The sequence below is a fragment of the Hypanus sabinus genome, chromosome 1 (genome assembly GCF_030144855.1).
Source record: "Hypanus sabinus isolate sHypSab1 chromosome 1, sHypSab1.hap1, whole genome shotgun sequence".
Classification (NCBI taxonomy): Eukaryota; Metazoa; Chordata; class Chondrichthyes; order Myliobatiformes; family Dasyatidae; genus Hypanus; species Hypanus sabinus.
Window position 1 is genome coordinate 47,017,628 of NC_082706.1, and position 25,765 is coordinate 47,043,392.

The 25,765-nt window shown below is 55.5% G+C and overlaps 1 protein-coding gene across 1 annotated transcript in view; it reads right to left on the bottom strand.

The window, feature by feature from the left end:
• Positions 1 to 25,765, bottom strand: part of bcl3 (BCL3 transcription coactivator) — a 71,619-nt gene that overhangs the window by 36,565 nt on the left and 9,289 nt on the right. Inside the window, exon 3 of the mRNA XM_059968851.1 lies at positions 19,499 to 19,607. Coding sequence (XP_059824834.1) covers positions 19,499 to 19,607 — 109 coding nt within the window. The remainder of the gene's footprint in view (positions 1 to 19,498; positions 19,608 to 25,765) is intronic.

Sequence of the window (25,765 nt, forward strand, 5' to 3'; positions counted from 1 at the left end):
CCAACCCCCCCGAGTGTGTGATAGGAGAGTGTGGAGGAGCTTCACTGTGTCCAACCCCCCCGAGTGTGTGATAGGAGAATGTGGAGGAGCTTCACTGTGTCCAACCCCCCGAGTGTGTGATAGGAGAGTGTGGAGGGGATTCACTGTGTTAAACCCCCCGAATGTGTGATAGGAGAGTGTGGAGGGGCTTCACTGTGTCCAACCCCCCGAGAGTGTGATAGGACAGTGTGGAGGGGCTTCACTGTGTCCAACCCCCCGAGTGTGTGATAGGAGAGTATGGAGGGAGCTTCACTGTGTCCAACCCCCCGAGTGTGTGATAGGAGAGTGTGGAGGGGCTTCACTGTGTCCAACCCCCCCGAGTGTGTGATAGGAGAGTGTGGAGGAGCTTCACTGTGTCCAACCCCCCCGAGTGTGTGATAGGAGAGTGTGGAGGAGCTTCACTGTGTCCAACCCCCCCGAGTGTGTGATAGGAGAATGTGGAGGAGCTTCACTGTGTCCAACCCCCCGAGTGTGTGATAGGAGAGTGTGGAGGGGATTCACTGTGTCCAACCCCCCGAGTGTGTGATAGGAGAGTGTGGAGGGGCTTCACTGTGTCCAACCCCCCGAGTGTGTGATAGGAGAGTGTGGAGGGAGCTTCACTGTGTCCAAACCCCCGAGTGTGTGATAGGAGAGTGTGGAGGGAGCTTCACTGTGTCCAACCCCCCCGAGTGTGTGATAGGAGAGTGTGGAGGGGATTCACTGTGTCCAAACCCCCGAGTGTGTGATAGGAGAGTGTGGAGGGAGCTTCACTGTGTCCAAACCCCCGAGTGTGTGATAGGAGAGTGTGGAGGGAGTTTCACTGTGTCCAACCCCCCGAGTGTGTGATAGGAGAGTGTGGAGGGAGCTTCACTGTGTCCAACCCCCCGAGTGTGTGATAGGAGAGTGTGGAGGGAGCTTCACTGTGTCCAACCCCCCCGAGTGTGTGATAGGAGAGTGTGGAGAGGCTTCACTGTGTCCAACCCCCCGAGTGTGTGATAGGAGAGTGTGGAGGGAGCTTCACTGTATCCAACCCCCCGAGTGTGTGATAGGAGAGTGTGGAGGGGCTTCACTGTGTCCAAACCCCCGAGTGTGTGATAGGAGAGTGTGGAGGGAGCTTCACTGTGTCCAACCCCCCCCGAGTGTGTGATAGGAGAGTGTGGAGGGGCTTCACTGTGTCCAACCCCCCGACTGTGTGATAGGAGAGTGTGGAGGGAGCTTCACTGTATCCAACCCCCCGAGTGTGTGATAGGAGAGTGTGGAGGGGCTTCACTGTGTCCAAGCCCACGTTTGAGTGATAGGAGAGTGTGGAGGGAGTTTCACTGTGTCCAACCCCCCGAGTGTGTGATAGGAAAGTGTGGAGGGAGCTTCAGTGTGTCCAACCCCCCCCTCCGAGGGTGTGATAGGAGAGTGTGGAGGGGCTTCACTGTGTCCAACCCCCCGAGTGTGTGATAGGAGAGTGTGGAGGGGCTTCACTGTGTCCAAGCCCACGTTTGAGTGATAGGAGAGTGTGGAGGGAGTTTCACTGTGTCCAACCCCCCGAGTGTGTGATAGGAGAGTGTGGAGGGAGCTTCAGTGTGTCCAACCCCCCCCCGAGGGTGTGATAGGAGAGTGTGGAGGGGCTTCACTGTGTCCAACCCCCCGAGTGTGTGATAGGAGAGTGTGGAGTGAGCTTAACTGTGTCCAACCCCCGAGTGTGTGATAGGAGAGTACGGTGGGAGCTTAACTGTGTCCAACCCCACCGAGTGTGTGATAGGAGAGTACGGAGGGGCTTCACTGTGTCCAACCCCCCGAGTGTGTGATAGGAGAGTGTGGAGGGAGCTTCACTGAGTCCAACCGCCCGAGTGTGTGATAGTAGAGAGTGGAGGGGCTTCACTGTCCAACGCCCGAGTGTGTGATAGGAGAGTATGGAGGGAGCTTCACTGTGTCCAACCCCCGAGTGTGTGATAGGAGAGTGTGGAGGGGCTTCACTGTGTCCAAACCCCCGAGTGTGTGATAGGAGAGTGTGGAGGGGCTTCACTGTGTCCAAACCCCCGAGTGTGTGATAGGAGAGTGTGGAGGGGCTTCACTGTGTCCAAACCCCCGAGTGTGTGATAGGAGAGTGTGGAGGGGCTTCACTGTGTCCAACCCCCCGAGTGTGTGATAGGAGAGTGCGGAGGGAGCTTCACTGTGTCCAACCCCACGAGTGTGTGATAGGAGAGTGTGGAGGGAGCTTCACTGTGTCCAACCCCCCCCGAGTGTGTGATAGGAGAGTGTGGAGGGGCTTCACTGTGTCCAGCACCCCCCCGAGTGTGTGATAGGAGAGTGTGGAGGGAGTTTCACTGTGTCCAACCCCCCGAATGTGCGATAGGAGAGTGTGGAGGGGATTCACTGTGTCCAACCCCCCGAGTGTGTGATAGGAGAGTGTGGAGGGAGCTTCACTGTGTCCAACCCCCCCGAGTGTGTGATAGGAGAGTGTGGAGGGGCTTCACTGTGTCCAACCCCCCCGAGTGTGTGATAGGAGAGTGTGGAGGGGATTCACTGTGTCCAACCCCCCGAGTGTGTGATAGGAGAGTGTGGAGGGGCTTCACTGTGTCCAACCCCCCGAGTGTGTGATAGGAGAGTGTGGAGGGAGCTTCACTGTGTCCAACCCCCCGAGTGTGTGATAGGAGAGTGTGGAGGGAGCTTCAGAGTGTCCAACCCCCCCCCGAGGGTGTGGTAGGAGAGTACGGTGGGAGCTTAACTGTGTCCAACCCCCGAGTGTGTGATAGGAGAGTGTGGAGGGGCTTCACTGTGCCCAACCCCCCGAGTGTGTGATAGGAGAGTACGGAGGGGCTTCACTGTGTCCAACCCCCCGAGTGTGTGATAGGAGAGAGTGGAGGGGCTTCACTGTGCCCAAACCCCGAGTGTGTGATAGGAGAGTGTGGAGGGGATTCACTGTGTCCAACCCCCCGAGTGTGTGATAGGAGAGTGTGGAGTGGCTTCACTGTGTCCAACCCCCCGAGTGTGTGATAGGAGAGTGTGGAGGGAGCTTCACTGAGTCCAACCGCCCGAGTGTGTGATAGGAGAGAGTGGAGGGGCTTCACTGTCCAACGCCCGAGTGTGTGATAGGAGAGTATGGAGGGAGCTTCACTGTGTCCAACCCCCGAGTGTGTGATAGGAGAGTGTGGAGGGGCTTCACTGTGTCCAAACCCCCGAGTGTGTGATAGGAGAGTGTGGAGGGGCTTCACTGTGTCCAACCCCCCGAGTGTGTGATAGGAGAGTGTGGAGGGGCTTCACTGTGTCCAACCCCCCGAGTGTGTGATAGGAGAGTGTGGAGGGGCTTCACTGTGTCCAACCCTCCGAGTGTGTGATAGGAGAGTGTGGAGGGAGCTTCACTGTGTCCAAACCCCCGAGTGTGTGATAGGAGAGTGTTAAGGGGCTTCACTGTGTCCAACCCCCCGAGTGTGTGATAGGAGACAGTGGAGGGGCTTCACTGTGTCCAGCACCCCCCCGAGTGTGTGATAGGAGAGTGTGGAGGGGCTTCACTGTGCCCAACCCCCCGAGTGTGTGATAGGAGATTGCGGAGGGAGTTTAAATGTGTCCAACCCCCCTAGTGAGTAATAGGAGAGTGTGGAGGGAGCTTCACAGTGTCCAAACCCCCCAGTGCGTGATAGGAGAGTGTGGAGGGAGCTTCACTGTGTCCAACCCCCCGAGTGTGTGATAGGAGACAGTGGAGGGGCTTCACTGTGTCCAACCCCCCGAGTGTGTGATAGGAGAGTGCGGAGGGAGCTTCACTGTGTCCAAACCCCCGAGTGTGTGATAGGAGAGTGTGGAGGGGCTTCACTGTGCCCAACCCCCCCAGTGCGTGATAGGAGAGTGTGGAGGGAGCTTCACTGTGTCCAACCCCCGAGTCTGTGATAGGAGAGTGTGGAGGGAGCTTCACTGTGTCCAACCCCCCGAGTGTGTGATAGGAGAGTGTGGAGGGAGTTTCACTGTATCCAACACCCCGAGTGTGTGATAGGAGAGTGTGGAGGGGCTTCACTGTGTCCAACCCCCCGAGTGTGTGATAGGAGAGTGTGGAGGGGCTTCACTGTGTCCAACCCCCCGAGTGTGTGATAGGAGAGTGTGGAGGGGCTTCACTGTGTCCAACCCCCCGAGTGTGTGATAGGAGAGTGTGGAGGGGCTTCACTGTGTCCAACCCCCCGAGTGTGTGATAGGAGAGTGTGGAGGGAGCTTCACTGTGTCCAACCCCCCGAGTGTGTGATAGGAGAGTGTGGAGGGGCTTCACTGTGTCCAACCCCCCGAGTGTGTGATAGGAGAGTGTGGAGGGGCTTCACAGTGTCCAACCCCCTGAGTGTGTGATAGGAGAGTGTGGAGGGGCTTCACTGTGTCCAACCCCCTGAGTGTGTGATAGGAGAGTGTGGAGGGAGCTTCACTGTGTCCAACCCCCCGAGTGTGTGATAGGAGAGTGTGGAGGGGCTTCACTGTGTCCAACCCCCCGAGTGTGTGATAGGAGAGTGTGGAGGGGATTCACTGTGTTAAACCCCCCGAGTGTGTGATAGGAGAGTGTGGAGGGAGCTTCACTGTGTCCAACCCCCTGAGTGTGTGATAGGAGAGTGTGGAGGGAGCTTCAGTGTGTCCAACCCCCCGAGTGTGTGATAGGAGAGTGTGGAGGGAGCTTCAGTGTGTCCAACCCCCCCGAGTGTGTGATAGGAGAGTGTGGAGGGGATTCACTGTGTTAAACCCCCCGAGTGTGTGATAGGAGAGTGTGGAGGGGATTCACTGTGTTAAACCCCCCGAGTGTGTGATAGGTGAGTGTGGAGGGAGCTTCACTGTGTCCAACCCCCCCGAGTGTGTGATAGGAGAGTGTGGAGGGAGCTTCACTGTGTCCAACCCCCCCGAGTGTGTGATAGGAGAGTGTGGAGGGGATTCACTGTGTTAAACTCCCCGAGTGTGTGATAGGAGAGTGTGGAGGGGATTCACTGTGTTAAACCCCCCGAGTGTGTGATAGGAGAGTGTGGAGGGAGCTTCACTGTGTCCAACCCCCCGTGTGTAATAGGAGAGTGCGGAGGGAGCTTCACTGTGTCCAACCCCCCGAGTGTGTGATAGGAGTGTGTGGAGGGAGCTTCACTGTGTCCAACCCCCCCGAGTGTGTGATAGGAGTGTGTGGAGGGGCTTCACTGTGCCCAGCCCCCCGAGTGTGTGATAGGAGAGTGTGGAGGGGCTTCACTGTGTCCAACCCCCCGAGTGTGTGATAGGAGAGTGTGGAGGGGCTTCACTGTGCCCAGCCCCCCGAGTGTGTGATAGGAGAGTGTGGAGGGGCTTCACTGTGTCCAACCCCCCGAGTGTGTGATAGGAGACAGTGGAGGGGCTTCACTGTGCCCAGCCCCCCGAGTGTGTGATAGGAGAGTGTGGAGGGGCTTCACTGTGTCCAACCCCCCGAGTGTGTGATAGGAGAGTGTGGAGGGGCTTCACTGTGCCCAGCCCCCCGAGTGTGTGATAGGAGGGTGTGGAGGGGATTCACTGTGTCCAACCCCCCGAGTGTGTGATAGGAGACAGTGGAGGGGCTTCACTGTGTCCAACCCCCCGAGTGTGTGATAGGAGAGTGTGGAGGGGCTTCACTATGTCCAAACCCCCGAGTGTGTGATAGGAGAGTGTGGAGGGGATTCACTGTGTCCAACCCCCCGAGTGTGTGATAGGAGAGTGTGGAGGGAGCTTCACTGTGTCCAACCCCCCCGAGTGTGTGATATGAGATTGTGGAGGGAGCTTCACTGTGTCCAACCACCGAGTGTGTGATAGGAGAGTGTGGAGGGAGCTTCACTGTGTCCAACCCCCGAGTGTGCGATAGGAGAGTGTGGAGGGAGCTTCACTGTGTCCAACCCCCCGAGTGTGTGATAGGAGAGTGTGGAGGGGCTTCACTACGTCCAAACCCCCGAGTGTGTGATAGGAGAGTGTGGAGGGGATTCATTGTGTCCAACCCCCCGAGTGTGTGATAGGAGAGTGTGGAGGGAGTTTCACTGTATCCAACACCCCGAGTGTGTGATAGGAGAGTGTGGAGGGGCTTCACTGTGTCCAACCCCCCGAGTGTGTGATAGGAGAGTGTGGAGGGGCTTCACTGTGTCCAACCCCCCGAGTGTGTGATAGGAGAGTGTGGAGGGGCTTCACTGTGTCCAACCCCCCGAGTGTGTGATAGGAGAGTGTGGAGGGGCTTCACTGTGTCCAACCCCCCGAGTGTGTGATAGGAGAGTGTGGAGGGAGCTTCACTGTGTCCAACCCCCCGAGTGTGTGATAGGAGAGTGTGGAGGGGCTTCACTGTGTCCAACCCCCCGAGTGTGTGATAGGAGAGTGTGGAGGGGCTTCACAGTGTCCAACCCCCTGAGTGTGTGATAGGAGAGTGTGGAGGGGCTTCACAGTGTCCAACCCCCTGAGTGTGTGATAGGAGAGTGTGGAGGGGCTTCACTGTGTCCAACCCCCTGAGTGTGTGATAGGAGAGTGTGGAGGGAGCTTCACTGTGTCCAACCCCCCGAGTGTGTGATAGGAGAGTGTGGAGGGGCTTCACTGTGTCCAACCCCCCGAGTGTGTGATAGGAGAGTGTGGAGGGGATTCACTGTGTTAAACCCCCCGAGTGTGTGATAGGAGAGTGTGGAGGGAGCTTCACTGTGTCCAACCCCCTGAGTGTGTGATAGGAGAGTGTGGAGGGAGCTTCAGTGTGTCCAACCCCCCGAGTGTGTGATAGGAGAGTGTGGAGGGAGCTTCAGTGTGTCCAACCCCCCCGAGTGTGTGATAGGAGAGTGTGGAGGGGATTCACTGTGTTAAACCCCCCGAGTGTGTGATAGGAGAGTGTGGAGGGGATTCACTGTGTTAAACCCCCCGAGTGTGTGATAGGTGAGTGTGGAGGGAGCTTCACTGTGTCCAACCCCCCCGAGTGTGTGATAGGAGAGTGTGGAGGGGATTCACTGTGTTAAACCCCCCGAGTGTGTGATAGGAGAGTGTGGAGGGAGCTTCACTGTGTCCAACCCCCCCGAGTGTGTGATAGGAGAGTGTGGAGGGGATTCACTGTGTTAAACCCCCCGAGTGTGTGATAGGAGAGTGTGGAGGGGCTTCACTGTGTCCAACCCCTCGAGTGTGTGATAGGAGAGTGTGGAGGGAGCTTCACTGTGTCCAACCCCCCGTGTGTAATAGGAGAGTGCGGAGGGAGCTTCACTGTGTCCAACCCCCCGAGTGTGTGATAGGAGTGTGTGGAGGGAGCTTCACTGTGTCCAACCCCCCCGAGTGTGTGATAGGAGTGTGTGGAGGGGCTTCACTGTGCCCAGCCCCCCGAGTGTGTGATAGGAGAGTGTGGAGGGGCTTCACTGTGTCCAACCCCCCGAGTGTGTGATAGGAGAGTGTGGAGGGGCTTCACTGTGCCCAGCCCCCCGAGTGTGTGATAGGAGAGTGTGGAGGGGCTTCACTGTGTCCAACCCCCCGAGTGTGTGATAGGAGACAGTGGAGGGGCTTCACTGTGCCCAGCCCCCCGAGTGTGTGATAGGAGAGTGTGGAGGGGCTTCACTGTGTCCAACCCCCCGAGTGTGTGATAGGAGAGTGTGGAGGGGCTTCACTGTGCCCAGCCCCCCGAGTGTGTGATAGGAGAGTGTGGAGGGGATTCACTGTGTCCAACCCCCCGAGTGTGTGATAGGAGACAGTGGAGGGGCTTCACTGTGTCCAACCCCCCGAGTGTGTGATAGGAGAGTGTGGAGGGGCTTCACTATGTCCAAACCCCCGAGTGTGTGATAGGAGAGTGTGGAGGGGATTCACTGTGTCCAACCCCCCGAGTGTGTGATAGGAGAGTGTGGAGGGAGCTTCACTGTGTCCAACCCCCCCGAGTGTGTGATATGAGATTGTGGAGGGAGCTTCACTGTGTCCAACCACCGAGTGTGTGATAGGAGAGTGTGGAGGGAGCTTCACTGTGTCCAACCCCCGAGTGTGCGATAGGAGAGTGTGGAGGGAGCTTCACTGTGTCCAACCCCCCGAGTGTGTGATAGGAGAGTGTGGAGGGGCTTCACTACGTCCAAACCCCCGAGTGTGTGATAGGAGAGTGTGGAGGGGATTCATTGTGTCCAACCCCCCGAGTGTGTGATAGGAGAGTGTGGAGGGAGTTTCACTGTATCCAACACCCCGAGTGTGTGATAGGAGAGTGTGGAGGGGCTTCACTGTGTCCAACCCCCCGAGTGTGTGATAGGAGAGTGTGGAGGGGCTTCACTGTGTCCAACCCCCCGAGTGTGTGATAGGAGAGTGTGGAGGGGCTTCACTGTGTCCAACCCCCCGAGTGTGTGATAGGAGAGTGTGGAGGGGCTTCACTGTGTCCAACCCCCCGAGTGTGTGATAGGAGAGTGTGGAGGGAGCTTCACTGTGTCCAACCCCCCGAGTGTGTGATAGGAGAGTGTGGAGGGGCTTCACTGTGTCCAACCCCCCGAGTGTGTGATAGGAGAGTGTGGAGGGGCTTCACAGTGTCCAACCCCCTGAGTGTGTGATAGGAGAGTGTGGAGGGGCTTCACTGTGTCCAACCCCCTGAGTGTGTGATAGGAGAGTGTGGAGGGAGCTTCACTGTGTCCAACCCCCCGAGTGTGTGATAGGAGAGTGTGGAGGGGCTTCACTGTGTCCAACCCCCCGAGTGTGTGATAGGAGAGTGTGGAGGGGATTCACTGTGTTAAACCCCCCGAGTGTGTGATAGGAGAGTGTGGAGGGAGCTTCACTGTGTCCAACCCCCTGAGTGTGTGATAGGAGAGTGTGGAGGGAGCTTCAGTGTGTCCAACCCCCCGAGTGTGTGATAGGAGAGTGTGGAGGGAGCTTCAGTGTGTCCAACCCCCCCGAGTGTGTGATAGGAGAGTGTGGAGGGGATTCACTGTGTTAAACCCCCCGAGTGTGTGATAGGAGAGTGTGGAGGGGATTCACTGTGTTAAACCCCCCGAGTGTGTGATAGGTGAGTGTGGAGGGAGCTTCACTGTGTCCAACCCCCCCGAGTGTGTGATAGGAGAGTGTGGAGGGGATTCACTGTGTTAAACCCCCCGAGTGTGTGATAGGAGAGTGTGGAGGGAGCTTCACTGTGTCCAACCCCCCCGAGTGTGTGATAGGAGAGTGTGGAGGGGATTCACTGTGTTAAACCCCCCGAGTGTGTGATAGGAGAGTGTGGAGGGGATTCACTGTGTTAAACCCCCCGAGTGTGTGATAGGAGAGTGTGGAGGGAGCTTCACTGTGTCCAACCCCCCGTGTGTAATAGGAGAGTGCGGAGGGAGCTTCACTGTGTCCAACCCCCCGAGTGTGTGATAGGAGTGTGTGGAGGGAGCTTCACTGTGTCCAACCCCCCCGAGTGTGTGATAGGAGTGTGTGGAGGGGCTTCACTGTGCCCAGCCCCGCGAGTGTGTGATAGGAGAGTGTGGAGGGGCTTCACTGTGTCCAACCCCCCGAGTGTGTGATAGGAGAGTGTGGAGGGGCTTCACTGTGCCCAGCCCCCCGAGTGTGTGATAGGAGAGTGTGGAGGGGCTTCACTGTGTCCAACCCCCCGAGTGTGTGATAGGAGACAGTGGAGGGGCTTCACTGTGCCCAGCCCCCCGAGTGTGTGATAGGAGAGTGTGGAGGGGCTTCACTGTGTCCAACCCCCCGAGTGTGTGATAGGAGAGTGTGGAGGGGCTTCACTGTGCCCAGCCCCCCGAGTGTGTGATAGGAGAGTGTGGAGGGGATTCACTGTGTCCAACCCCCCGAGTGTGTGATAGGAGACAGTGGAGGGGCTTCACTGTGTCCAACCCCCCGAGTGTGTGATAGGAGAGTGTGGAGGGGCTTCACTATGTCCAAACCCCCGAGTGTGTGATAGGAGAGTGTGGAGGGGATTCACTGTGTCCAACCCCCCGAGTGTGTGATAGGAGAGTGTGGAGGGAGCTTCACTGTGTCCAACCCCCCCGAGTGTGTGATATGAGATTGTGGAGGGAGCTTCACTGTGTCCAACCACCGAGTGTGTGATAGGAGAGTGTGGAGGGAGCTTCACTGTGTCCAACCCCCGAGTGTGCGATAGGAGAGTGTGGAGGGAGCTTCACTGTGTCCAACCCCCCGAGTGTGTGATAGGAGAGTGTGGAGGGGCTTCACTACGTCCAAACCCCCGAGTGTGTGATAGGAGAGTGTGGAGGGGATTCATTGTGTCCAACCCCCCGAGTGTGTGATAGGAGAGTGTGGAGGGGCTTCACTGTGTCCAACCTCCCGAGTGTGTGATAGGTGAGTGTGGAGGGGCTTCACTGTGTCCAACCTCCCGAGTGTGTGATAGGTGAGTGTGGAGGGGCTTCACTGTGTCCAACCTCCCGAGTGTGTGATAGGTGAGTGTGGAGGGGTTTCACTGTGTCCAACCCCCCGAGTGTGTGATAGGAGAGTGTGGAGGGGCTTCACTGTGTCCAACCCCCCCGAGTGTGTGATAGGAGGGTGTGGAGGGAGCTTCACTGTGTCCAGCACCCCCCCGAGTGTGTGATAGGAGAGTGTGGAGGGGCTTCACTGTGTCCAACCCCCCGAGTGTGTGATAGGAGAGTGTGGAGGGGCTTCACTGTGTCCAACCCCCCCGAGTGTGTGATAGGAGAGTGTGGAGGGAGTTTCACTGTGTCCAACCCCCCCGAGTGTGTGATAGGAGAGTGTGGAGGGGCTTCACTGTGTCCAACCCCCCCGAGTGTGTGATAGGAGAGTGTGGAGGGAGTTTCACTGTGTCCAACCCCCCGAGTGTGTGATAGGAGAGTGTGGAGGGGCTTCACTGTGTCCAACCCCCCGAGTGTGTGATAGGAGAGTGTGGAGGGAGTTTCACTGTGTCCAACCCCCCGAGTGTGTGATAGGAGATTGTGGAGGGAGCTTCACTGTGTCCAACCTCCCCGAGTATGTGATAGGAGAGTGTGGAGGGGATTCACTGTGTCCAACCCCCCGAGTGTGCGATAGGAGAGTGTGGAGGGGATTCACTGTGTCCAAACCCCCGAGTGTGTTATAGGAGAGTGTGGAGGGGATTCACTGTGTCCAAACCCCCGAGTGTGTGATAGGAGAGTGTGGAGGGGATTCACTGTGTCCAAACCCCCGAGTGTGTGATAGGAGAGTGTGGAGGGGATTCACTGTGTCCAACCTCCCCGAGTGTGTGATAGGAGAGTATGGAGGGGCTTCACTGTGTCCAACCCCCCTAGTGTGTGATAGGAGAGTGTGGAGGGGCTTCACTGTGTCCAACCCCCCGAGTGTGTGATAGGAGAGTGTGGAGGGGCTTCACTGTGTCCAACCCCCCTAGTGTGTGATAGGAGAGTGTGGAGGGAGCTTCACTGTGTGCAACCCCCCCGAGTGTGTGATAGGAGAGTGTGGAGGGGCTTCACTGTGTCCAGCACCCCCCCGAGTGTGTGATAGGAGAGTGTGGAGGGGATTCACTGTGTCCAACCCCCCGAGTGTGTGATAGGAGAGTGTGGAGGGAGCTTCACTGTGTCCAACCCCCCCCGAGTGTGTGATAGGAGAGTGTGGAGGGAGCTTCACTGTGTCCAACCCCCCGAGTGTGTGATAGGAGAGTGTGGAGGGAGCTTCACTGTGTCCAACCCCCCCCGAGTGTGTGATAGGAGAGTGTGGAGGGGATTCACTGTGTCCAACCCCCCGAGTGTGTGATAGGAGAGTGTGGAGGGGGTTCACTGTGTCCAACCCCCCCGAGTGTGTGATAGGAGAGTGTGGAGGGAGCTTCACTGTGTCCAACCCCCCGAGTGTGTGATAGGAGAGTGTGGAGGGAGCTTCACTGTGTCCAACCCCCCCCGAGTGTGTGATAGGAGAGTGTGGAGGGGATTCACTGTGTCCAACCCCCCGAGTGTGTGATAGGAGAGTGTGGAGGGGGTTGACTCTGTGTATGACCCAGGAGTGTATGATGGCATGGTATGGAGGGAAGCTTCACTTTGTGTCTGACCCCATGAAGTGTGTGGTGGGATGGTGTGGAGCAAGTTTCACTCTTGTCTGACCCCAGGAGTCTGTGTTTGAACAGTACAAAGTTCTGTCTGTGACTGATTCTGTGTGTGTGTTTGAACGGTGTGGGGGGAGTCTCTCTCTGTCTGACCCTGGGTGTGTGTTTGAATGTTGTGGGGTGAGTCTCTCTCTCTCCCTCTCTCTCTCTCTCTCTCTCTCTCTCTCTGTTCCTGGGTGAGTGTTTGAACGGTGTGGGGGGAGTGTCTCTCTCTCTGTCTGATCCTGGGTGTGTGTTTGAACGGTGTGGGGGGAGTCTCTCTCTGTCTGATTCTGGATGAGTTTTGAACATTGTGGGGGAAGTCTCTCTCTGTCTGATCCTGGGTGTGTGTTTGAACGGTGTGGGGGGAGTCTCTCTCTGTCTGATCCTGGGTGTGTGTTTGAACGGTGTGGGGGGAGTCTCTCTCTCTCTCTGTCTGATTCTGGGTGTGTGTTTGAACGGTGTGGGGGGAGTCTCTCTCTGTCTGATCCTGGGTGTGTGTTTGAACGGTGTGGGGGGAGTCTCTCTCTCTCTGTCTGATTCTGGGTGAGTGTTTGAACGGTGTGGGGGGAGTCTCTCTCTGTCTGATTCTGGGTGAGTGTTTGAACGGTGTGGGGGGAGTCTCTCTCTCTCTGTCTGATTCTGGGTGAGTGTTTGAACGGTGTGGGGGGAGTCTCTCTCTCTCTGTCTGATCCTGGGTGTGTGTTTGAACGGTGTGGGGGGAGTCTCTCTCTCTCTGTCTGATTCTGGGTGAGTGTTTGAACGGTGTGGGGGGAGTCTCTCTCTCTCTGTCTGATTCTGGGTGAGTGTTTGAACGGTGTGGGGGGAGTCTCTCTCTCTCTGTCCGATTCTGGGTGAGTGTTTGAACGGTGTGGGGGGAGTCTCTCTCTCTCTGTCTGATTCTGGGTGAGTGTTTGAACGGTGTGGGGGGAGTCTCTCTGTGTGTCTGATCCTTGGTGAGTGTTTGAACGGTGTGGGGGTAGTCTCTCTCTCTGTCTGATTCTGGGTGTGTGTTTGAACGGTGTGGGGGGAGTCTCTCTCTCTCTGATTCTGGGTGAGTGTTTGTACGGTGTGGGGGGAGTCTCTCTCTCTCTGTCTGATTCTGGGTGAGTGTTTGAACGGTGTGGGGGGAGTCTCTCTCTCTCTGTCTGATTCTGGGTGTGTGTTTGAACAGTGTGGGGGGAGTCTCTCTCTCTCTGTCTGATTCTGGGTGTGTGTTTGAACGGTGTGGGGGGAGTCTCTCTCTCTCTGTCTGATTCTGGGTGAGTGTTTGTACTGTGTGGGGGGAGTCTCTCTCTGTCTGATCCTGGATGAGTTTTGAACATTGTGGGGGAAGTCTCTCTCTGTCTGATCCTGGGTATGTCTTTGAACGGTGTGGGGGGAGTCTCTCTGTGTGTCTGATCCTGGGTGTGTGTTTGAACGGTGTGGGGGGAGTCTCTCTGTGTGTCTGATCCTGGGTGAGTGTTTGAACGGTGTGGAGGGAGTCTCTCTCTCTCTGTCTGATCCTTGGTGAGTGTTTGAACGGTGTGGGGGGAGTCTCTCTCTCTCTGTCTGATTCTGGGTGTGTGTTTGAACGGTGTGGGGGGAGTCTCTCTCTCTCTGTCTGATTCTGGGTGAGTGTTTGAACGGTGTGGGGGGAGTCTCTCTCTCTGTCTGATTCTGGGTGTGTGTTTGAACGGTGTGGGGGGAGTCTCTCTCTGTCTGATTCTGGGTGAGTGTTTGAACGGTGTGGGGGGAGTCTCTCTCTCTCTGTCTGATTCTGGGTGAGTGTTTGAACGGTGTGGGGGGAGTCTCTCTCTCTGTCTGATTCTGGGTGTGTGTTTGAATGGTGTGGGGGGAGTCTCTCTCTGTCTGATCCTTGGTGAGTGTTTGAACGGTGTGGGGGGAGTCTCTCTCTCTCTGTCTGATTCTGGGTGTGTGTTTGAACGGTGTGGGCGGAGTCTCTCTCTCTCTGTCTGATTCTGGGTGTGTGTTTGAACGGTGTGGGGGGAGTCTCTCTCTCTCTGTCTGATTCTGGGTGAGTGTTTGAACGGTGTGGGGGGAGTCTCTCTCTGATTCTGGGTGTGTGTTTGAATGGTGTGGAGGGAGTCTCTCTCTCTCTCTGTCTGATTCTGGGTGAGTGTTTGAACGGTGTGGGGGGAGTCTCTCTCTCTCTGTCTGATCCTTGGTGAGTGTTTGAACGGTGTGGGGGGAGTCTCTCTCTCTCTGTCTGATCCTTGGTGAGTGTTTGAACGGTGTGGGAGGAGTCTCTCTCTCTGTCTGATTCTGGGTGTGTGTTTGAACGGTGTGGGGGGAGTCTCTCTGTGTGTCTGATCCTTGGTGAGTGTTTGAACGGTGTGGGGGGAGTCTCTCTCTCTCTGTCTGATTCTGGGTGTGTGTTTGAACAGCGTAGAGGGAGTCTCTGTGTCTGAGCTGGCTCCGGGCCAGGCTGGTTAGGTTGCTGTGTTTGAAGGATCTGGTCTGGCTGGTTGAACTCCAGAGGGGAATTCCCCAATTCCCTGGAAGCTTGCTGGTGGAATCTGCTTTCAGGAAGTGCGGCTGCTGTCTGGTGCTGTCGGTAACCGTCCCTCACCCCGAGACACCCACTGTCCAAGGCACTGGCTGCAGAGAAGCTGCTCTGGGAGGCTGCTGTGCACGGTCCTGGAGGCATGCAGAAGGGAGCGAGCAGGAGGAGGGAGCATTTTGGCAATAGGAGTGGCCAAGTGGGGAGCGAGAGAGGTGAAGGGGGGACAGAGGAGAGGGAAAGGGGTGAAAGAGAGGGAGCAGAGGGGGAGAGGGAGTGGGGGAATGAGAGGAGGGAGATGGGATTGGGAGAGGCAGAGGAAGGGGAGTGGGGTGAGGGGAGAAGGGGAGCGGAGGGGAGGAAGAGAAGGGCGAGGGGAAAGGGAGAGGGGGAAGGTACAGGGGAGGAGAGGAAGGTGAGAGCAGAAGGAGAGAGGGGAAGGGGGGAGTGGGAAAAGGGAGGGGGAGAGGAGAAGGGGAGGGGGAGGGGAGGGGTAGTTAGAGGGGGAGGTGTAGAAGGAGGGGGGAAGGAGCAGAAGGGGAGAGGGGAAGGGGAGAGAGAGGGGGAGGGGTAGAAGGAGGGGGAGGGGGAAGGGACAGGGGAGGGAGACTTGTGCCAGGGTTGGTTGGAATTGAAGCCAAGCTGTATTGTTGCTTGGCTGTTTGGACAGTGCACTCCCCTGACTGTCCACTCATTGTGTGGTGGGATTTCTCACTCTGCCTCGTTCTCTCGGCTGGGAGAGGGGTTCCAAAACACCGGCTGTTTGCAAATCGCTTTGTGCAGTTTGTGAATCACTTTGTATTTATTCTCTGTGGTTTCACGAGTTGACAGTGAACTGCGGGTCTGAGAGTGTTCGAGGAAAGCAGATCTGACATTGATGTGCTTGTACACACTGCTCTTCTGGGAAATTAGGCAATTACATGTTAGCAGTCACTGCGACTTACAGTCACACATTGAGGGCTCGTTGCAAAACAACAACTGAATCAACTTCTCTGTCAGCTCGAGTAACACACGCACACTCGAGGCACTCAGCAGGTCAGGCAGAACCAATGGAGGGCAAGAAAGTTTCTGACCGAGACCATTCCTACCCCTCCACAGACACTCCCTGACCTGCTGCATTCCTTCAGCATCTCACTCTGCAGCAGTCACTCTGTATTTCCAGCACCTGCAGAATCTATTCTCTTCTCTGTTATACTGTCACCGGCCCCAAATCCACACCTGTCTCCATAAACCCCTCCGGCCCATACACCCCTCCCCATCTCCGTAAACCCCTCTGACCCCATACACCCCTCCCCATCTCCGTAAACCCCTCTGACCCCATACACCCCTCCCCATCTCCGTAAACCCCTCTGACCCCATACGCCCCTCCCCATCTCTGTAAACCCCTCTGGCCCCTACACCCCTCCCCATCTCTGTAAACCCCTCTGACCCCATACACCCCTCCCCATCTCTGTAAACCCCTCTGACCCCATACGCCCCTCCCCATCTCTGTAAACCCCTCTGGCCCCTACACCCCTCCCCATCTCTGTAAACCCCTCTGACCCCTACACCCCTCCCCACCTCTGTAAACCCCTCCGGCCCATACACCCCTCCCCATCTCCATAAACCCCTCTGACCCCATACACCCCTCCCCATCTCTGTAAACCCCTCCGGCCCATACACCCCTCCCCATCTCTGTAAACCCCCCTGACCCCATACACCCCTCCCCATCTCCGTAAACCCCTCCGGCCCATACACCCCTCCCCATCTCCGTAAACCCCTCCGGCCCCTACACCCCTCCCCATCTCTGTAAACCCCTCTGACCCCATACACCCCTCCCCATCTCCGTAAACCCCTCTGACCCCATACACCCCTCCCCATCTCCGTAAACCCCTCTGACCCCATACACCCCTCCCCATCTCCGTAAACCCCTCTGACCCCTACACCCCTCCCCATCTCCGTAAACCCCTCTGACCCCATACGCCCCTCCCCATCTCTGTAAACCCCTCTGGCCCCTACACCCCTCCCCATCTCTGTAAACCCCTCTGACCCCATACACCCCTCCCCATCTCTGTAAACCCCTCTGACCCCATACGCCCCTCCCCATCTCTGTAAACCCCTCTGGCCCCTACACCCCTCCCCATCTCTGTAAACCCCTCTGACCCCTACACCCCTCCCCATCTCTGTAAACCCCTCCGGCCCATACACCCCTCCCCATCTCCATAAACCCCTCTGACCCCATACACCCCTCCCCATCTCTGTAAACCCCTCCGGCCCATACACCCCTCCCCATCTCCGTAAACCCCTCCGGCCCCTACACCCCTCCCCATCTCTGTAAACCCCTCTGACCCCATACACCCCTCCCCATCTCCGTAAACCCCTCTGACCCCATACACCCCTCCCCATCTCTGTAAACCCCTCTGACCCCATACACCCCTCCCCATCTCTGTAAACCCTTCTGACCCCATACACCCCTCCCCATCTCTGTAAACCCCTCTGACCCCTACACCCCTCCCCATCTCTGTAAACCCCTCTGACCCCTACACCCCTCCCCATCTCCGTAACCCCTTCTGACCCCATACACCCCTCCCCATCTCTGTAAACCCTTTGACCCCTACACCCCTCCCCATCTCCGTAAACCCCTCTGACCCCATACACCCCTCCCCATCTCCGTAAACCCCTCTGACCCCATACACCCCTCCCCATCTCCGTAAACCCCTCTGACCCCTACACCCTCCCCATCTCTGTAAACCCCTCTGACCCCATACACCCCTCCCCATCTCTGTAAACCCCTCTGACCCCACACACCACTCCCCATCTCTGTAAACCCCTCTGACCCCATACGCCCCTCCCCATCTCTGTAAACCCCTCTGGCCCCTACACCCCTCCCCATCTCTGTAAACCCCTCTGACCCCTACACCCCTCCCCATCTCTGTAAACCCCTCCGGCCCATACACCCCTCCCCATCTCCATAAACCCCTCTGACCCCATACACCCCTCCCCATCTCTGTAAACCCCTCCGGCCCATACACCCCTCCGCATCTCTGTAAACCCCCCTGACCCCATACACCCCTCCCCATCTCCGTAAACCCCTCCGGCCCATACACCCCTCCCCATCTCCGTAAACCCCTCCGGCCCCTACACCCCTCCCCATCTCTGTAAACCCCTCTGACCCCATACACCCCTCCCCATCTCCGTAAACCCCTCTGACCCCATACACCCCTCCCCATCTCTGTAAACCCCTCTGACCCCATACACCCCTCCCCATCTCTGTAAACCCCTCTGACCCCATACACCCCTCCCCATCTCTGTAAACCCCTCTGACCCCTACACCCCTCCCCATCTCTGTAAACCCCTCTGACCCCTACACCCCTCCCCATCTCCGTAACCCCTTCTGACCCCATACACCCCTCCCCATCTCTGTAAACCCCTCTGACCCCATACACCCCTCCCCATCTCTGTAAACCCTTCTGACCCCATACACCCCTCCCCATCTCTGTAAACCCTTCTGACCCCAGACACCCCTCCCCATCTCTGTAAACCCCTCTGACCCCATACACCCCTCCCCGTAAACCCTTCTGACCCCATACACCCCTCCCCATCTCCGTAAACCCCTCTGACCCCATACACCCCTCCCCATCTCCGTAAACCCCTCTGACCCCATACACCCCTCCCCATCTCCGTAAACCCCTCTGACCTCATACACCCCTCCCCATCTCTGTAAACCCCTCCGGCCCCTACACCCCTCCCCATCTCTGTAAACCCCTCTGACCCCATACACCCCTCCCCATCTCTTTAAACCCCTCCGGCCCCTACACCCTCCCCATCTCTGTAAACCCCTCTGACCCCATACACCCCTCCCCATCTCCGTAAACCCCTCTGACCCCATACACCCCTCCCCATCTCTGTAAACCCCTCTGACCCCATACACCCCTCCCCATCTCTGTAAACCCCTCCGGCCCCTACACCCCTCCCATCTCTGTAAACCCCTCTGACCCCATACACCCCTCCCCATCTCTGTAAACCCCTCTGACCCCATACACCCCTCCCCATCTCTGTAAACCCCTCTGACCCCATACACCCCTCCCCATCTCCGTAAACCCCTCTGACCCCATACACCCCTCCCCATCTCCGTAAACCCCTCTGACCTCATACACCCCTCCCCATCTCTGTAAACCCCTCCGGCCCCTACACCCCTCCCCATCTCTGTAAACCCCTCTGACCCCTACACCCCTCCCCATCTCTGTAAACCCCTCCGGCCCCTACACCCCTCCCCAACTCTGTAAACCCCTCTGACCCCATACACCCCTCCCCATCTCTGTAAACCCCTCCGGCCCATACACCCCTCCCCATCTCTGTAAACCCCTCCGGCCCCTACACCCCTCCCCATCTCTGTAAACCCCTCTGACCCCATACACCCCTCCCCATCTCTGTAAACCCCTCCAGCCCCTACACCCCTCCTCATCTCTGTAAACCCCTCTGACCCCATACACCCCTCCCCATCTCTGTAAACCCCTCCGGCCCATACACCCCTCCCCATATCTGTAAACCCCTCCGGCCCATACACCCCTCCCCATCTCAGTAAACCCCTCTGACCCCATACACCCCTCCCCATCTCTGTAAACCCCTCCAGCCCCTACACCCCTCCCCATCTCTGTAACCCGCCTAGCCCTTTACCCCTCCCCATCTCTGTAAACCCCTCCGGCCCATACACCCCTCCCCATCTCTGTAAAACACCCCTCCCCATCTCTGTAAAAAACCCCTCCTCATCTCTGTAAACCCCATCAACTCCTACACCCCTCTGCATCTCTGTAAACCCCTCTTGCTCCTACACCCTTCTCCAATTCTGTAACCCCTCCTCTAGCACCTACATCCCTCCCCATCTCTATAAACCCCTGTGGCTCCTACACCCTTCCCTGATTCTGAAACTGCACTCTAGCCCCTACATCCCTCCCCTTCTCTGTAACCCCCTCCAGCTCCTACAAAACTGATGGGTCTGTGACATCCCCCTATACACCTGTCTCCTGCTTTATCCCCACCCTCTTACCCCTCCAGTTAGCTTCCCTCCACCTGTCTCCTACCTGCCGGAGGTTGTTGTAGATGTCCAAGCTCTTCTTGCCGACGAGGAGGAGGTGGACGAGCCTCTGCACCATGTGAACGTCCCCCTGGGCCACCGCAATGTGGAGGGGCCTGTGGATGGGGGAGAGCAGAGTGGGAGTCACCCAACTGTGTACCCATGCCCACTCTCTGCTGCTCCCCCTCTCATTCCTCTCCTCATCCTCCCATCACTGTCAACCCTCACAACTTCTTCCTCCGACTCACTGCCCCTCCCCATCGACCCTCCATACGTCTGCATCACCTCAGCCCCCCTCTACTGGAGAAGCATCTTCTGAGTGGGGACATAAGCATGGCTCTGTGAGGTACAGGTCACTCCCCAAGGGCCTCGTTGAGAACGTGTCGAAGCACTTTGATGAAAGTAGAGCAGTGGATTTCAGTAAAGTACCCCAGGGTAGGCTTATTCAGAAAGTCAGGAGCATGGGATTGAGGGAAGTTTGGCTGTATGGATTCAGAATTGGCTTGCCCACAGAAGGCAGAGGATGGTTGTAGATGGAGAACGTTCCAGATGGAGATTAGGGAAGCCTTCTAATATCCCTGCTCTTTGTGATGTTTATAAATGATTCGTATATGAAAGTGGAAGGGTGAGTAGGTAAATTTGCAAATGGCATGAACGTTGTTGGTGTTCTGGATAGTGTGGAGGGTTGCCGTAGGTTGCAATGGGACAGCGACAGGATTGATGTCCCAGTCCTCCCTCTCATGTGCCCTCATCCAACTCCTCCTTACATCTTCCCATATTCACTCATACTGATCCTTTCCTGTACCCCATGCCCCTAATCCCACCCACTCCCCCATAATATCCCTCAATAACCACCCTGGACACGAGGGACACAGACACGGATTGGGATGAGGTCCTTCAGTGGAATGTCACCACTTCGTGGGAGTCAGCCTCCCCTCCAAAGACTCTGTCTATGCTCCCCCCAACTTGGTAAAGCAGCTAACGTCAAAAAAAGCAACACAAACCTCGGACATTCTCTCCAATTGGACAGCAGGTACAAAAGCACATACCACTAGGCCCAAGAACAGCTATCTCATTATTATCAACCACTCGAACAGGTCTCACGTAGGATAAGATGGACTCCTGGCCTCGCTATGCTCTCGCACTTTACTGTTCATCTGCACTGCCCTTCCTCTTCAGCTGCAACACTCTATTCTGCATTGTTACTGTTTTCCCTCAATGCACTGTGTAATGATCTTCTCTGTAGGGGCAGTAAACAAAACAAGCATTTCACTATATCTCGGTAAAATAGACCAATTCCAATAACAGTTGGGTTGGCAGAAGTACGTGCTGCTAGAGATGTTCAAGTCCAGCAGGATATTACCGGGAAGGACTGAGTTATTGACAGAAGATGGTTAGATAGGGTGAATATACAGAATCACTTTCCCCAGGGCTGGAGAATTGTCAACTGCAAGGCAGAGGTTTAACATGAGAGGAGAGATTTACGAGATCTTCACCCAGGCGATGGGTACTATACAGGACTAGCTGCCAGAAGAAGTGATTGAGGCAGGTGCATGACCAAGTAAGACTATAAGACATGGGAGCAGAATGACTCTGCCATTCAATCATGGCTGATTTATTTTCCTTCTCAACCTCAACCTTTCCTGACCTTAAACACACTGCCTAATCAAGAAACAATCAGCCTCCGCTGTAAACACACCCAATGACTTAGCCTCCGCAGCCATCTGTGGGACTGAATTCAAAAGATACACTACTGTTTAGCTAAAGAAAATCCTATTAATCACTGTTCGAAAGGGATGTCCTTCGAGCTGGTCCCAGACTCTCACACTAATGGAAACATAATTAAAAGACACGAGAACAGGTACAGAGATGGGAAGGATTTGGATTGTTATGAAAGTTGGGACTATTTTCATTGGGAATGTGAGTCAGCACAGATGAGGTTGGGCCAAAGAGGCTGTTTATCTGCTGTGTAACCCTGTGACCACCCCCCCACCCCCCACAGTATGCTGCAACTGAACTGCCAGTCTGACCATGGTTAGCCCCCTCTCCCTCCACACTCCTGGGGGCAGGCACAGACTGAAACCCTCCACACCGTTGCATCACACACTTCCAGAGTCAGACACAGAGTGAAGCTCTCTCTCTAGACCATCCCATCACACACTCCTGGGACTGAGGGATTCCAGGAACACTGCTTGGGCTGAGCAATATTCGGGAAGTGGTGATGTGTCATCAGGGGGCTGTGCCCTGATCTGTGCTGTGTGTGAACTATGGAATCCCCTTCAACTGCTTGAGTTCTCTCTCTGCTCAAACTGCTCCCTAATATACACTGATCCCTGTAACGATCACTCCTGTTCCCATCTAACAGCGTGCTGACACATGCTGGGGTGAGTGGTGGGAATAGGAACCCCACCCCCCACCACCCCCAAGTGTGTATGTGCGATGAGTGAGGCAGGCTGGTTAGAAGGCAGGTCTGCTGGGAGACCACATGGGGCCTGAGCTTGGCCAATCTCTGCCCAACGTCCAGCAACAAGAGCGTTAGTGAGCTGAGCCCACGGTGAAGGTTGGACGTAGAGGCTCCTGGTGGAAAGTCATTTCTGGATTGGATGTCTGTGATTGGTGTCTTCCTCAGAGATCGGCTTGGGCCCAGAGTAGTCTGTCTTTGGTATAATGCACAGCACAAGGAGAATTTAATGAGCCTGCAGCCAACACGAATACAGGTGGTGTTATAGATGGCAGAGAGGAGTATTGGGAGTAGCCGTGGAATCTTGTTCGGCAGAGTAGACGGGCTGACTGGGAAATGAAAATTAATTCAGGTAGCTGAGAGGTGTTCCACATTGGAAGCAGAAATCAAGGCAGGACTTTAATTGTGCGCTGGGCAGTGCTGCAGAACAGGTACACATGGAGTTTCAGCTGGACAGGGAGGTGGAGAAGGCTTATGGGTTGCAGGGCACTGAGTATTGGACATGGGAGGACACAGCCAGTTATATCAGACGCTGGTGAGGTGATCGTGTTTGGATTTAGTCACCCGGTTGTAGGAGGGCTGAGGTTGAATTGGATAAGGAGTGGAGAAGGTCTATAAAGGTGCTGCCAGAACTCAGGGGATGGGGTTAGAGGGAAACGTCAGACATGTTGGCTCTATATTCCTTGCGGAGTCAGAGACTGAGGGATGATCTCATCGAGCCCGTGAGAGAGACACGCAGAGTGAGCGCTCTTTTCCCGGGATAGTTCAACTGAAATCTCGAGGCACAATTTAAGGTTACAGCTAAAAGATACCATTACCAGCTGAAGAGAAATGTCTTACACGGTGGGGGGTGCAAATATTGAGCCAGATACCAGAGGCGGTGGTTCAGACAGCTATGTTCGATAATGATAAAGATTAACTTTGTTTGTCACATGTAGACGTCAAAAATTTGAAAAATAAGGTAAAATTTGTCATTTGTGTAAACCATCCAAAAGAAGTCTGAGGATGTGCTGGGGGCAGCCTGCAAGTGACTGTAGGCTTCTGGGACCCATACGACATGCCCACAACTCAGTAACCCGAAACAGCATGCCCTTGGAGCGTGGAAAGAAACAGGGCACCCGGAGTAGACTCATCTGCTCAAGAACTTACAAATCCTTACATACGTAATTAGGGAGAAAAAATAAACCAGGTTACCAGTGAACACACAGACTTGTTAAGGACTGCATTTGGGGTGAACATAAAGCTATTCACAGACAATGGTTAGGGGAGAGTGTAAAAACTCTTTACTGACAGTAGTTAGTGGGGAATAAATATTCTCCTCACAAACAGTGGATAGGGGAACGGCATACAATTTCCTTCAGAACAGCAGTGAGGGGAGAACAAACAAACGCCTCACAGACAATGGTGAGAGGATTAATGTACAAATCCTTCAAGTCAACTGCTTGGGGAGAATGTTCCAACACCATACGGAGAGGGATGGGGATGAACGTAGAAACTCCACACAGACAGCGGTGACGATAGAACGTAGAAACTCCACACAGACAGCGGGGAGGATAGAACGTACAAACTCCACACAGACAGCGGTGAGGATAGAACGTACAAACTCCACACGGACAGCGGTGAGGATAGAACGTACAAACTCCACATGGACAGCGGTGAGGATAGAACGTACAAACTCCACACGGACAGCGGTGAGGATAGAACGTACAAACTCCACACGGACAGCGGTGAGGATAGAACGTACAAACTCCACACGGACAGCGGTGAGGATAGAACGTAGAAACTCCACACGGACAGCGGTGAGGATAGAACGTAGAAACTCCACACGGACAGCGGTGACGATAGAACGTACAAGCTCCACACAGACAGCGGTGATGATAGAACGTACAAAGTCCACACGGACAGCGGTGAGGATAGAACGTACAAACTCCACACGGACAGCGGTGAGGATAGAACGTACAAAGTCCACACGGACAGTGGTGACGATAGAACGTAGAAACTCCACACGGACAGCGGTGAGGATAGAACGTACAAACTCCACACGGACAGCGGTGAGGATAGAACGTACAAACTCCACACGGACAGCGGTGAGGATAGAACATAGAAACTCCACACGGACAGCGGTGAGGATAGAACGTAGAAACTCCACACGGACAGCGGTGAGGATAGAACGTAGAAACTCCACACGGACAGCAGAGGATAGAACGTAGAAACTCCACACGGACAGCGGTGAGGATAGAACGTACAAACTCCACACGGACAGCGGTGAGGATAGAACGTACAAACTCCACACAGACAGCGGTGAGGATAGAACGTAGCCGCTCCTGATATGTTTAGCTGGAATTGAACTCTGACCGGTGATCGCTGGTGCTGTAAAAGTATTGTGCAATTGCTATGCTGCCATGCCACCGGATTCATGGAGTATGTGGACATTGCATGGTAAAAGTCTGGTGGGTCGTGGGTCAAATGCTGGGGAATGAAATTAGCTGGGATATGCAGTTTGTTAAGCATTGACTCAAAGGCACTGAAAGTCCCTTCTCTGTGCTCTGTAACGGGGGACTGCGATGACCCTGCTGGGAAGTTTGTGTGGGCCATGGATGGACACTCAGCACATCTGCTGGCCAATAAAAATGCTTGACCATCAGCATGGCTGACCACTGTCACGGCCACAGTGTGGTTTCTAGTTATGTGCTTAGATCCTGGGAAGGTACTGGAGCCAGTGTGTGGGGGTCTGAGTTCCCAGGCTGCTCTGGATGGGGCTGTATCACTGTTCCTACTGGAGCAGGGGTCAAGGGTCAATGTTTTAACGTTGGGGCAAAGGGAAAAGCAAGGAAGTAGTTTACTCACTGACTGCTGGTGTCAGGGGTTAGGGTTCGTATAAAGGTGGGTTCGGGACTCGATCAAGGTTTAGGATCTGGGTTGAGGAGGGGAATGAGGAGGAGAGGCGAGAGCTCGGTGGAGTTAAATGTGAAGTGGATATGATAGGGTGGCGAGAGGGGAGAGTTCACCAGAGTGAGATTAGTGATACATTTAAAAACCTGAGGTCACCTAGCACATAGTGGGTCGTATAGCAAGGATATGATCTCCCACCTGTGCTCTTTCTGTGTGGTGTTTGCATGATCTCCCTGTGAGTTTTGCCCAGAGGTTTCAGTTCTCTCTCTCCACCCCACATCTCAAAAACGTGTGGGGAACGGGGATCAATTGGCCTCGGTGAGCTGACCGCTCACTGGGGGTAGAATGTGGGGAGAATCAGTGTGAATGTGGAAGGTGGGGGTAAGAGATTATGGGGAACATTAGTGTAGAGCGGGATTGAGCAGTGAAGAACAGAGAGAATGAAAAGAGAAAGAAAAGGAGAGAGGGAAAGGGGAGACAGACAAAGGTGGAGGGAGGGGACAGAAATGCCAGGAGTGGGGGAAGGGGGGACTGTGAGATACTGAGTGACTGAGTGAGAAAGTGTGTTAGAGAGAGGGAGATAGAGAGAAAGACAAGAGATTCTGCAGATACTGGAAATACAGAACAACACACACAAAATGCTGGTGAAAGCAAGTCAGGCAGCATCTATGGAGGAGAACAAGCAACTTATGCTTCCTGTTGAGACCTGTTACCAGGATTGGAAAGGTAGAGGGCAGAAGCCAGAGTAAGACTTTGAGGTGAGGGGAAAGAGTACAACTTCGCATGTGGTCGGTGTGAACAGGTGAGGAGGAAGGTCGATGACTGGGTGAAAGGGGATAAATTAAGAAGCTGGGAGGTGACAGGTGGAAAGGCAAAGGTCTGGAAAAGAACAATACTGATAGGAAAAGACAGTGGACCATG